Genomic DNA, 15,372 nt, shown 5'->3' on the forward strand with positions numbered 1-15,372 from the left:
AATAATTTTCAGATTGATAACTCTTCACCTGTGATTCTGGCATAAAATTATGTAATCTTGGACCAATATTTGATTTGAATTTTAATGATTTTGGTGATGGTGATTTGAAAAAAAATTATTACAAATATTTTAAAAATATTATTATAAAAGAGGGACGAAAGAGTATAAAGTATTTATGAATTTGCTTCAAAAATTTAAAAACCCTGAAAATATCCACAGGTTACATGCCTCTAAAACATAACAATTTAAGAAATTACTTACTTGTTGCTTTCCATGCATGGTTCTCAGAGTCCATTGTCGGGTGAAGTGATCAGCTGGAGTGTAGTCAAAACCTTTTGGGTATTCTATTGAACCAGCTCTTTTGTCTGCAACCTTAATTTTTAATTTGGAAAGTGACCATGGTGCCTCTGGTATTGTAGGTGCCTCTGGTATTGTAGGTGCCTCTTCAAGACTAGTGGGAGTAGATTTGGGTTTTGGCAGTTGAGTTTTCTTGCGCTGCTTTGATGGTTTGGCACAAGGTGCATCTGGTGCCTTTCTCTTCATATTTGGCCATGTCTCTTCAAATCGTTGGTATTGTTTCTCACAGTTACGAACTTTAATGGTGTCTGTCTTGCCACTTATCAAGTCTAGGATGTTGCTGATGACATCAGAGATAGTGTGCATGCCATCAGTCTGCATCTGTTTAAGTCTATCAAAATATGGTAGTGAAGTAAGTGGATGGATACCCTTTACACCAGTTTGCTTTTGAAAATTTGTCTTTTGATTTTTGTTTGGTTTTTGGTCAAACTCCCGTCTTGCTGCCATTTCTTCCTCATTAGTGAAAGACTCAGGTCTGGTACTGTTTATTGCACTCTTTATGGCAAATGATTTACTATCAAGTCGTAGTGGTGAATCTGCTGGTAAAAATTGCCTATTACATACATGTAAAGTCTTGTTCAGTGTGTTGCTTCGGACACCATCTTCTTTACAAAACACACAGGATCTCAATGCAGCTTGGCCTGATAAATGCAGCAGCTTGGAAAAAGCAGGGATGTCGCATAAGTACTGCAGCAAAGCTATCTTCACAGTTACAGGTGCCTCTTTATGGGAGTCATACATCTTTGATTCCATGTTCACAAGTAGTTCATCAACTAGAATCGATATGTAGGGGTCAAGAGATTTTGGTTCTTTACGTCCATGACCTGGTACGATTCCCAATAACATCATTGGACCTAAGACATAGCGGATATCCTGTGGAAGAGTTATCCAAGTAAGAATGATAGGCCACATCGATTTTAAGGCTGCAGTGTTTTTATTTGGATTAACTCCATCTGTGAACAAAGCTAGTGGTACACAGCTAGATACATCAGAATCTTTAAAAATACCATGTTTCATCTGATCTATGAATATTTTACCATCAGTATAGTCACTAAGTTGGCCATTTATTTTCACCTTATCTGCATGTATAAGTTTTGCAAGATTTTTTGTACCGTACCAGCGGTTGATCCTAGGAACAACAGGCATGTAGTTGTAAGTTTTCCTACACCTATTACTGTCTTTGTAATGTAGCAGTTCGTTACACACTGAGCAATTGCGGACATCATCATTTATTGGGAAGCATTTACAGTCATTAATGCAGCATTTGTACTGTATAATTGGCATCAGAAGTGGCTTGATGATATTAAGTGCTTCTTTATAGGTTGCTGGAAGAAGGTTAGGCTGTGGAAGGATATGTTTCTCATGCTGTAAACACTCTGTAAGAGCTGCTTTTGACATGCCATTGTTCGTTGAAAAAATTAGCATATGTTCTGCTATTGCGTCAAATATTGTTCTTGAAGATCCATCAAAAAGTGGTGTCTGATAAACATCTTTCTCCTGGCTTTTCTGCAAATTGTAAAGGTGGTCTACATCAGAGAAGTTCTGCACATCTGCCAAATTGTTTATATGTTCATCATGTGCATTCTTGCAGTGTAAACGAAAGGTCTTTATGTTCACAAATTTCCCATTGCAGGTGTTGCACATGCAACAATGTCTCTTGCTGTCTGATGACATGATAGAGTAAAATATGCCTGCTGGTGACGGCACAACCTCACTGAAATATAAATTGAAATTGTTACTAAAATTGATTTTTTGAGATTTTTTCCCAAATCAATAACACTATCAAGAATAAATAATTTTGCTGACTACTGTTCTAATTCATGACTGATAAAACAATGGATTCTTAGGGACGACATCAAAAGATCAATGTAAGATAAAAAACTTATTTCAAATAGTTTGGGGGTGGGGGGTTGAACTGCTACAAGATTTGGTTATCCGACGTTGATTTTTACATATATAACCATGATAACCATATGGGTTAATCAATTTTTCCCCAAAATAAGTTAAGAGGGGGATAGAAGGTCAGTGAAAAAACTATGTGAATTAAGTTTTTTATCCTTCATTGAACTCTTGATGTCGTCCCTTACGGTATCTAGGGATTTTATACTTTACATTTCTGTGTTAACTTATGATCGTTAATCAAATTGTTTACTCTCACAATTTTTGTCATTTTTAGACTGTTTTTATTATACGCCTGGGACGGGATGTATTATGGTATACCGTTGTCCGTCGGTCTGTATGTCCATCCGTCCGTCCGTCTGTCGTCCACACTTCGGGCAATAACTCAAAAACACCTTCACCTATATCCATAAAACTTAAGTGAATTGTTTATATCTATTGGCGTAAGCTCCCGTTCGTTTTTTTTTTAATTTCAGATTTTAAGTTTTGGATTTATGGGGCTTTATTCATAAAAAAGGGGTGATTTTCAACACTTCGGACAATAACTCAAAAAGGCTTTCACCAATGTCCATGAAACTTTGGTGAATTGTTTATATCTATAATTGAAAGCTCCCTTTCACTTTTTTTGTAATTTCAGATTTTAAGTTTTGGATTTATGGGGCTTTATTCATAAAAAAAAAGGGGATTTTTAACACTTCTGACAATAACTTAAAAAGGCTTTGTAATGTGTTCATTAGTTAAGTTTTTTAATCAGCATTGTCATAATCTATTTTTGGGGGGAAATTGCAAAATTGGATTTTGTAAATGCAATGGCCCATTTAACCCCTACAGCTGTATAAATTAATTCTTAGCTGTATATAAGTTGTAATGTTGAATAAAAATTTAAGTTGAATCAGAGACATATAATACAATTATTATATGTCTCTGGTTGAATTGAATAATTAAGTAAAATAATTAAAGGTGACTATGTATAAAAAAGGAGACATGGTATTTTTGCCAATAAGACAACTGTCCACATGAGACCTGTATGCAAAGGCTGATCGAGAGGGGGCCTTGGGGGGCCGCCCCCCCCCCTTTTTGTGGGAAATAAATTGGTTGATTATTTAGGGAATCATTGAAGCATGACTGGAGAAATTTACTTATGGATAATAATCTTAAGATCATAAACAACCTTCTGACCATGTTTGGTACAAATCCAGAGTAGTTTGATAAATTAATTTAAATTTCAAATCTTTTAACCACAGAGTGAATTTTTATGGATACAGCTGTCAACAATGGAATGTAGGGTTGTTATGTCTCTCTTTTTCAACAAAAGTTGATTAGGCTCCACAAATGTCAATGATTAAAAGAAGTTAAAGAGAATAATCTATTAATTATAACATGAAATTTGACAGCAAAATACCACTTGATATAACAAATAGTTTTTACAATTTGAAAGAACAGTATATTATTGAACAGGATAATAAAAATCCATGTTGATTTGAAAATATTATCTATATATATATAGATATTTTAAAAAGGGCATTCTGACATCAGTTTGAACTGAAAAATCTGGTTTTGATTAATTTTCAACACTTTTACCTAATATTTAAGTCCAAATAAGTCTATATTTTAGATTAATAAGAATTAACAATTTAATTTTTAAAACATTTTTGAATAAAGATTATAAAATTATATGCAATATTATTTCAGGTAAATAAACTACAGGTAAATGAAGTCCTTAAAGTCCTAACACCTGGCATTGTGTAAAAAGTTAATTTCTTAATAAACAACAGCCCCCCAATAAACGATGACAGGGCATGGGTTGAAAGGGTGTCTTCCTCCTATTCCCACTTTTTAAAAATACTATTCCTTCTATTCCCACTTGCAAATAACAATAGATGTTTTGATAAATAATTTGTTTTTATAACAATCAGGGTTAATTAGAATTTCACCTAAGATTTACCTGTATTTTTTTTTTAAAGCATAACATATTTGGTACACTGTTTAGGTATAATACCTGGTTTATTTGTAATATGTTTCTTTTTTCATCAAAGAAATACTTAAAAATAGAGAAAAATTATGATAAATAGATTGGAGTTAGATTTATTTTTAAACTTTTGAATTTGCATGTACTTCAGATAAAGAAAAATTATGATAAATAGATTGGAGTCAGGGCCCAGTTTCACGAAGCTGTCTTTGGACTAAGACATGTCTTAGGATGGTCTTATGACATATCTTAGTCCTAAGTGGGTTTCACAACGTGGTCCTAAATTAGGACATCTCTTAAAGTTGGTCAAAAAGCTAGGACTACACAAGAGGTGTCTTATGATGGTCTTAGGATAATCATAAGTTTTTTTTTATAAACTACACTCATTTTTTATATTAATTTTGCAACTTATCTTGATATTATATAATTATCTATCCTCCTTTTCCTGCTTATCAATTAATCTTTATAGATTGACGGATTGTCATGATTTGTCAACAATGAAAATTCAATGTATAGATATCAAGAATGCACGATTTTATCCTTTTACCTTTTGAACCGATACAGTGGAAAATGAATTCAACACACTTGTACAAAAAAAATGTCATAATTAATCTCCCCCCCTCCCGAATTTTGTTCATATATATTGGTGAATTATTTATAATAGTTAATTTTTATACATATTACATTTTTTTATATAAATTTTGCAAATTATCTAATTATATCAATTAATACGTTAACTGTAAATACAGTAGTTTATGGTAAGACCATCCTAAGACAGCTTCGAGACGAGGTCTGAGATATGTCCTAGGATAGTCATAAGAGGATCATAAGATATGTCCTAAGATATATCTTATGACATGTCTTAGGATAGCTTCGTGAAACAGGCCCCAGATTTATTTTTAAATTTTTGAATTTGTAACTTTAAAAAATTGTCTGCTTTACTAATAAATCATGATATAAATGATATTATAACCAAGTATAATCTTATTTATGCTGGAATCCACCATGTGTTAAACAGTGGACAAATATTTTTAGACACTGGTCCAAATGTACAAAAATGGACAATAATAGAATTAATTATAAAGTTTTTAAATGGTCAGTGATGAAAGAATTTTAGAGGATGAAAAACATGTACTTAGATCTAAGACATGCTCTTTTTATTGATATATTGTGTCATAATGATATGTTTTTAAACTTGTCTGATGAAGAAAAATTTATATATATGTTTAAAAATAACAATATTTGTAATATTGTTGCCAAAACCTGCAATAACATTTTAACAAGGAGAAACAGTATTTTATATCATTAAATACTATATTTGTAGTATTTTATAAAATGAATAAGTAGTATATGTATTTTAATAGTCTCTCATAATTCTTTTAAGAATGGCACATACATATATTTAATTGTTTTAACTATATTTGCTGTATAATTAATTTTATAATTGTATCTTGTTTTAATCATGTTGTATGTGGTGAGACTTTAATAAACTATTGAATCTGAATCTTTGAATCTGCAAAAATAACTTATTACCTGTTCTAATAAAAAAAAAAACACTGGTCAATTAACAGTTGATTAAAACATGTTTGTACAGTATAATCCTTTGTTTGCACAAGTTTTCCTTCTATTCCCACATGAAATTTTACCTTTTCTTACCAGATTTATAAAAAGTGGGAATAGAGGGAATGAACCGTTGAAAGTAATAAAAGTGATAATTGGAGACCCACCTGAACAATAAAAAAACATGTTTATTAACTGAGAAACAAAAATTATATTCATGCTGGAAATTGAATGAATGAAGAACCTTAATTTATTATGATTTAAATAAAAATATATAATGTAATATAAATTAACCTTTACCTAATCAGTTCTTACATACACAAAGTGCAACCACCTTGACCTTAACTGAACCCATTTTGAACATCTGTACAATAAAGGAAAATATCAAAACCAGTGCAAAATGCAATGCTATATTCAGTGCAAAACCAACCTGATGAGTTTCCTTGTGACAGGCAAAACATTTGTATTTTTTTGTAAAAATAAATCATTGTGATTATCACTGTTTACAATGAAAATAGAAATAAGAACACTTAAAATGACTTAATCAAACTCTTTCATTATTTCAATTTAAAAAAAATTTAATTAAACAGTTATAGAGAAAGGTTTTAAAGTAATATCCACTCAAAATAATCCACTCAATTTCAATCAGTATTTTCCTTTATTTACTGGAAAATATATTTACTCATACCTTCAGCCTGCAAAGTTTACACTTGCTAAATTTGTTTTTCCTCCAGTTTTATGTAAATAAATTAGGCCATCAGTTTTCATTGATTTCGTTGTATGACATTTTTCATTTCTTTCAATAAGATATCCAAGGACTTTAATCATGTTAATTAATAGACTTAAAAATGAATAGGTTAAATACGGTACGTCTTAACACCACCTAAATCTGTAAAAAATACACTTTACAATGATTAGTACACCTTATTCATTCATATGAAACCATTACTTTCTTCTCAAGCATGTTAAAGATAGTAAATGGTCCAAATATATGCCAATTAATAATTGAGACTAAAACTACATGCATATTTTCCTTTGAAAAGTGAAAAAAAACTGGTCATCAGAATATATATATATACTGTCTACAAAAAAGTTGAATACCAGAGTCCTTTTGCAATTAGACTTCTTGTATCATGACACGTCAGCATATAAATGACCAAAAAGTTACTAATTTTCAATTCTTATAGCTTCTGTGCGCATTTATATATTGAAATATATGGGATACCGTTTAAATCACCTTTATATAATTCTCATTATTACATGACTTAAGACCATATTTATATTATCCTCATGTGTTATGCTTTTTGTAATTTTCTCTCAAAGTACCTTTAATTAATAAAAAAGAATAAGTTATGGTTTAAAAACATCAAAAACTTCAATTGGTTGAAATAAATCATGTTTATGTGAGGATTCCCTTTTAATTTGAAAATCTTTTTTTCAGGCATAGGCTCATATAAATTTAACTTTGAAATAGTTATAATAAATCTCATAAAAAAAATAATGTTCCAATGCTTTAATGCAATATAATATATTATTGTATAGCAATATAATATTTCCCACAGAAAGTAACCAAAAGTTAGCGTGCAATAAATTCCAGTATTGCACTAGTGCAATAAATCTTCAAAAATTCATGACGTCATCAACGTCAAAATTAAGTTTAAACAAATTTTTACTTTTAAATATTATATTGCTATACAATAAAAGGGTTATTGCATGAATATTGGGGAATATTGTCCCTCATAGAACATATATTGCACTCGCAAGCTCGTGCAATATAAGATTCTACTCGGGACAATATTCCCCAATATTCATGCAATAACCCTATAATATTCAAGAGCATTTAAATAGATTTTTTTTTTTAATTTTTATTTCTAAAGACCAATTTGATTTAAACCTAAAAACTTAGCATCCAAATGTCAATACTAAAATGACCCAAGTTTCTATAATACATGTCCAAAGGCCATGAAACTTGGCCAACTATCTCATAATTTCCTAAGCTTAGGTCAATCAAAGTTTTATTCAGATTTGTTTCTGTCGTATTAGGTCCAAGGACACAGAACTATCGTCCTTTGGTTTTCGTTGTCTGCGAATATAGTTCCTAATGTAAACAGTATATATAACCCTTTTTTATACACCTTCCCCAATTCATTTCTTGATATAATGCATGCTATATTAAGAAGAGGGATGAACATGATGAAGATATGAATGTAGGACAGAAAGTCACAGGACAAAAAGTCACAATTCAGTTTTGAGATTATTTTTCTTGAAACAAAAAATAATTAATTTGAAAAAATATTTTTTGTATTTCTAATAATAGACATGTAAAAAGCAATTTCGTAATTACATTTATTTATTAAATATCAATAATGATCAAATAATTGTTGTGAAAACAATATTTCAAAGTGACTTGTTACTTAAATGGCTTTATTTGCCAAAAATATATCCTTTGCATAATTAAAATTTTATTCATTTTCATTTATTAAGGTTTTTGAGCATTTTCCTTTACTTAAAAATGTAAATGTATAATAAAATGAAAATATTCCTAATTATATTTAAACTACTAAGTGTCAAAAATTTATTTGTTACTTTTTGTCCTTTCAAATTTGAGACTTTTTATCCTGTCCTTTCTGTCCATTTACTGAAATTACATGTTAAAATGGGTGTTGAATCTTTATGGTAAGAAGTAATTTGAAGCTTCCAAACTGAATTTTAGACCCCCTAAACACAGAATTGTCAATATTTTCAGTAAGTCTTAAGCAAGCCAACTATGAGGTTTCTATGCTTACTTATATATATATATAACATAGTTGTATAAAGATATAAATATACTCCATACACACTGGATAAGACTTTTATTAAAATTCTCACTAAAATAGACACATTGAGGAAGACTTTATCAAAATGATAACTAGAGAAATTCAAGGTTATCTAAATTCAAAGTTACAGGTATGTGTACAGTGTTGTGAAAATTAATTTTGGCTATGGTTAAATAAGGATTTCCTTGATTTTTATTGGGGGTGAAGATCCTTATTAAAGGATCAATAAAAGTTAATGCATATTAATTAATTTGAATGCCATGTTAAAAAACAGGAATGATAATTTTATTTTGTTATCAAAACAAATATTGCATTTTATTTTTGTGTTTTCACACACAGGTAATTAAAAGTTTATTGTCATTATACATGCCCATCTGATGTCATTTTTTTGAAACCATACCATACTAAATTGTGTATTGTAAGATAGGAGATAAGTGTCAGAAGAAGCCATTCATACAGGTTCTTACTAACCTTCTCTACTTTTGACACAAATCTTGTATTTCACTGTCCAATCAATTGATGGCTGTATGAAATTAACCAATTAAAATTAATGAAATATTAAAACAACTAAAATTCTCTTTGCTATTTATAGTAGCATGTTAATTCTTTGATTTATATATAATCATTCTCTGTGCAAGTATGGATTACAACGCTAGCAATAACCTTCCAACATCTTATCCGTATATGAACAACTATAACCATCAACAGTCATACCACACTACATTTCAACAGAATCCTCAGAATCAACTACCTAACCATGTGCCAAACCAACCAACTGTAAGGTGTACATTGAACTGTAAATGTTGTTCTAAGTTTCTTTTGACCGGTAAAGCTTGTTCATGCCATCAAGACAAAGTTTCCATAGGTACACAGACTGACAGTCTTCAAGCTAACTTCCAGAAAGAGGACTATTTTAAACCAAAGACATCAGCGTATCAGTTCTTACAGGTATGTAATTTTCTTTGATGATTAATTTACAAATAACATGCAATAAAAATTATCTCGTGTGTGTAAATATTTACAGGTTAAACCTCTGACTGGTAAAAAAGTTTTTTGCTAAATTATTCAGATTTAAGATTCCTTATTTATTTTCAAACATTAAAAATTAAATGACAATTATCTAAAAGAGTAAAGATTGCAAGTAAGGTAAATTAGAACTTTACAAAAAATAATAAATTTACAGATTTATGCTTCAAATCCTGCTATACCTTCACTAATTAAGGAGAACATCCAAACGGTGTCTTCCTCCTATTCCCACTTTTTAAAAATACTATTCCTTCTATTCCCACTTGCAAATAACAATAGATGTTTTGATAAATAATTTGTTTTTATAACAATCAAGGTTAATTAGAATTTCACCTGTATTTTTTTCAAAGCATAACATATTTGGTACACTGTTCAGGTATAATACCTTGTTTATTTGTAATATGTTTCTTTTTTCATCAAAGAAATACTTAAAAATAAAGAAAAATTATGATAGATAGATTGGAGTTAGATTTATTTTAAATTTTTTGAATATGTTACCTTAAAAAATTGTCTACTGTACTAATAAATCGTGATATAAATAATATTATAACCAAGTATAATATTCAGATGTGGAATAAAACATACTCTAAAAATATGATTACTTGGACCATTAATCAAACTTTAAGGTATAAAATAATGGGTGAAAACTGTAAACTTTACTTCAAAGCATTAAAAATTGATATAAATTGTGGTCCTTATCCAGTCAAGTCATTATTCAGTTACAATGGCTAATGCACAACTACAAGTAAAGTTTGTTACAAACAGACTCGGGAACCAAAACCTTGTACACAGTTGGTTTAAGATTCAAGGCAAAGAACAAAAGGGGCATAAGAACTTACTGGAAGTGTTCAACTTCAAACTGTCTTGCCACCATCAATACTTTGAACACCATACCAACCAAAATCTCAGCAAATCACAACCATGGGTCTGACCCCATGCAGCTGAAAGTAGACGATGTCCTCCAGAGAATGAAAGTTCGTTGCACAAATGAGCTGACACCAATTCCAATCATCTACGATGAAGAACTAGTCACCTTTGGAACCACTACTTAACACAAGGACCAAGAACAACAAATCATCTAGAGGGAAGGCACAGCAAGCTGAAGAACATGTCACATGTTCACATCCAAATATCTTTCACCTAATTAAACTTCTGAAACATGAGGAAGCCTTCAATGCCCTGACCAGTATGCAGCCGGTGGGAAGAGAGTGGCCCCCAAAAAGAAGTATGTTGAAATCAACAATAGATTAGACGAACTTAAGGTTAGACATCGCAACCAGGAAGTCACAACAGTAGAGTTTGGTGATGCAGTCTCCCACCTTCTTCACGTGGAATAGATTGATACACTTTAATAGACTGTCTAATGTTTGTGCTACAATGTGTGATTTGATTTAGTGCTGTTGTATAATCTGTGTTATATTATGCATGCTTGAATTTGTTGAATTTGTGTTGTAAAAGTAATAAAATAATTTAATTATATTTGTTTTAATTTCTTTCATATTTATTTTATTTAAAAAAAAAACAGAATTCATACAGAAAAATAACTTCTTCTAATAAAAAACACACTGATCAATTAACACTTGATTAAAAAATGTTTGTACAGTTTAATCCTTTGTTTGTACAGTTTAATCCTTTGTTTGCACAAGTTTTCCTCCTATTCCCACATGAAATTTTACCTTTTCTTACCAGATTTATAAAAAGTGGGAATAGAGGGAATGAACCATCCAAACAACATGGAAAACATTTAAATTATTGACAAAACTTGAACAAAAAATTAATGAGTTTCTTTCTTAATTAAAAAAAATCCATTACAAAATCAAGGGGGATATAAATTTTTATTTCTTTAGAAAAATAAGGCCATTGAATCCTAGTTTCATTTTGTATTTCATAAACTTGTTTTATAATTGATGAAAGCAATTCCGATTTTGAATTTAAACCAATTGTATCATTTGTAAAGGTTATTTAAAATAAGACAACATAGTTTCACCATTCAACCTGTGTTTAATATAAAAAATAATTTCATTGTATTATTTTATTGGAATTATTTTAATTGTCTGTGACCCCAACATTTTAGATTAAAAAGTGTAAGCAAATTTACAGAAGTTTGAAAGGAAAATTCTATTAAGTCAAATATTTAGACACCAAGCTGCCCCTTGAATATATATATCATAGGGAATATGTATGTAACATGGTTAAAAAAGGTTTGTACTCAACTTAATGATGTAAGTTAAGTAACATGACTAATTATACATTAATTAAACATACATGACATATATATATATATATTGTAATTCAAAATTTAAAAAAAATAATATAATATGTTATTCTTTATTACAAATGCTTTTAGGATGAGTTTCATTTCATCCTCAAATGTCCACTTTTTTCAAGGTTTTCGAACAATTTATCTTTAATAGCCCTATTATTGGAAAAAAACATTGATGTACACATTTATTAACATAATGAGCAAAGAATGTAAAAAAGCTGTGTAATTTAGATAAAATTATATTTGGATCTTAAAGATTTTGGGTGGCTGATTATGTTATAGGCCGAGATACCATAGATTCCTCTACTTTACATACCAAATAATGGCCCATTTTTATTTTCCAAAATATTACAGGGGGGGGGGGGGGGGGGGTTCGAACCAATGTTTTAAGAAGATTGATCTTTTATCTTTCTGTAGAACATTTGTAGAATTTATTCACATTATAGGTGTCATACCACCAATAAAAAGTCCCTATCTGTTAAATCAAATTTTGCCATTTTCACAGCTTTCTTTTAATATTTTAACAAGTTTAACTTCATAGAAACCAGGCATATCCTGAATCAATAGTTGTTCCAATAACTCTTTATGGGAGTGAAGTTTGGGGTGTAAGCCATTAGTGTTCAAAGATTTAGATCCATTTAACATTTACATATTAGATTTATTTAAAGAAATCTTAGGAGTATGAATGTGCCTGTCCCAAGTCAAGAGCCTGTAATTCAGTGGTTGTCGTTTGTTTATGTGTTACATATTTGTTTTTCTTTCATTTCTTTTACATAAATAAGGCTAATAGTTTTCTCGCTTGAATTGTTTTACAATGTCTTATCAGGGACTTTTATAGCTGACTATGCAGTATGGGCTTTACTCATTGTTGAAGGTCGTACTGTAACCTATATTTGTTAATGTTTGTGTCATATTGGTCTTTTGTGGATGGATGTCTCAATGGCAATCATACCACTTTTTTATAAAACAGCAAGTGTAGCCTGTTTAGCTGAGACAAACAGAACCCCTTTTGTACTTTCAAATTCCGCTTTCAGCTATAAAATTTCTAAACCACACTGTGAACTATATAATAATGTAGAGAAAACAAGTAAAAGGGTTAACATTGTAAAAGACTGGTTAAATAAATTAGGTTTTGGTCATCTCACTTTTGATACTATAAATTTATAATATCACATAAATACTATCCAACAAAGAATCTATGACCAGGCTTATCAAATTAGGAATTGATTTATCAATAAATGGGAAAAATTAAATTTCTTTTGTCATACTAAAAGAATTAGAAAAAGGCCCCATATATTGATATATGTAAACTCAAAACTGATCGATCAGTATTCAGTAATTAATTTAAACTAAGTGCCCATTCCCTAGCAATTGAAAGAGGCCGTTATACCAACATTGAAAGAAATAAACGCATTTGCTTATCATGTTTCAGACAAGAAATTGAGGATGAATACCATTTCTTCTCAATCTGTCCATACTACATGTATAAATCATTGAGGGATACCTATATATACAAAATTTTAATAGTTTAATAATTCGCAATTTCAATTTTATTAAATTGCAGTCCGCTATAACACTGAAGCATTTGACTGCACTTTCATATAGCAGTCTACAAGTCATTATAAAAATCACCATAAGGTCAATTAAAATTAATTAGTAGATTTTTATCCAATTTTTTTGAAAAAATGGGGTGGGTGGGAGGATTTAATTTTTAAATTCTATTTCATATGAAACCGTCTTGTCATGAGTTATTCATACCCTGGGGTATAAGCAAGTGTAAAATAATATTTAATATGTTTATATATATATATATGATATACATATACATGACGTACAAGGAATCATGAATAATTTTTCAAACTCTTTAATAAATATCTCTTGATTGGCAACCACTTTTATACATGTAATTGCCTTTTAGAAAACTATTTATAGTAAACATCAAAAACAAAGAGAAATGCTCTCTTGAGTTAGACTATACCTACACCAAATTCATTTTGCTTTCTAAGCGATAGTTTGTTGTCCCCATAAAATTAAGAAAATGTATCAATAATTGGTACAATTGTATGAAACACAAGTACTAAGACATGTAAGAGTACAGAATAAAATTAAAACTAATACCGAATTAATAACAAATACTGACCTAAGGTTTTTTCATCAACCTCCCATGCACAGGCACTTGTTTCTGTCAATGTGGATTCTACTATCCACATCTATTTTTGTATGGGTGTGGAGATAGTTAACCCTACAATGACAGAAACAACTGCATGTGCCCGTCATCATGTGGCGATGTGCTCCCATGCCCAGAATCTGATCATGTCAGATGGGTCAGGAAAATGATTTGCTTAGTTATGAGATATTCAACATATTACATGTATGTCTTCAACTTACTATACAAAGCATCTTTGCAATATTTTCTCAATTTCTGAATAAGACAAAAACTTTAATATTTTTGGATTAAATGTTCTGTCATCAGCAGTGATGACGCCATTCAGAAGTAAAGGTGAAGGTCAATTTTGCCTTCCAAAAGTAAACTAATTAGCTCCCTTGTACCATTTGACCACCATTTGCCAGTCAGCAAAATCATCAGAGAGGTAACATGTTCTAGTCATGAGGGTAACAATACTATTTATAACAAAAGGTGACAGTGTCTTACTATATTTGTCACAGCACAAGCTTATAAACGATATATTTTAGTCAAACATTGCAATGCTATGTTCATGACAATTTTCGGTTTTTGCTAATTTTAAAATTGGAACACAAATTTTTAAATGAGGGCCCTCATGGGGTTTTTGATTATGTGATTACTTGGCCGTTTTTTTAATGATTATTTGATTATTAAGCCAAATATTTCATGATTATTTGATTACCTAGGACTGTATTTTTAGTTTATGATTATTTGATTACTAAAGATAAGCAAATATTTAATGATTATGTGATTATATTGGCAAAAAAATGGTGATTATGTGATTACTAGGACCCCCCCCCCCCATGAGGGGCCTCTTAAATTATCTACTGAAACATTGAATACTTTTGCTTATATATATCCATGTCATGTGGTGACTTTCTGAAAAAAGCCATGCAGGTGAAATTTTGTTACAATTTTATTTGTTACTGATATGTTCAACTTCTGTAAGTGCAATGAGAAACATTTTAAATTTGGTTTTGTTGAGAAATCTTGACATTTTAATAATGATTGACTAGTACAGTTGATTTCAGGTTATTCTGATTGGGCTAAATTGCTTTAAAGATAAAAATAATTTACTGCGCTTATTCAAAATTATATTTTCCTGAGGTATGTCAAAGCAAAGAAATATAATGAACTTTCAAGATTTGATAATTGTTTAGACTTAAGGTGGTACCTAACACTTTAACTAAAATTAATTTGGCTCGTTTAATTTTCTTAAAATTTTGACCCTTTGACAAAAAAAAAATCAAATTTTTGAACCAACCGTTTTATCAGAAAATTACATGGGTTATAAAGG

The 15,372-nt window shown here is 30.1% G+C and overlaps 2 protein-coding genes across 2 annotated transcripts; one reads left to right on the forward strand and one right to left on the reverse strand.

Moving 5' to 3' along the window:
- Positions 1 to 261: 261 nt before the first annotated feature.
- LOC139507042 (uncharacterized) lies at positions 262 to 14,384 on the reverse strand (the record flags this gene model as incomplete). The annotated part of the gene is made up of 2 exons (XM_071295624.1): positions 14,279 to 14,384; positions 262 to 2,071 (listed from the first exon to the last, which is right to left on the reverse strand). A coding segment is annotated over exon 2 (1,770 nt), but the record flags the coding sequence as incomplete, so codon positions are not given.
- Positions 9,240 to 9,550, forward strand: LOC139507041 (bromodomain-containing protein DDB_G0270170-like; the record flags this gene model as incomplete). The annotated part of the gene is given in 1 exon segment (XM_071295622.1): positions 9,240 to 9,550. A coding segment is annotated over 1 exon segment (311 nt), but the record flags the coding sequence as incomplete, so codon positions are not given.
- Positions 14,385 to 15,372: the final 988 nt, after the last annotated feature.

Source organism: Mytilus edulis, unplaced genomic scaffold (assembly GCF_963676685.1).
Source record: "Mytilus edulis unplaced genomic scaffold, xbMytEdul2.2 SCAFFOLD_2260, whole genome shotgun sequence".
NCBI lineage: Eukaryota > Metazoa > Mollusca > Bivalvia > Mytilida > Mytilidae > Mytilus > Mytilus edulis.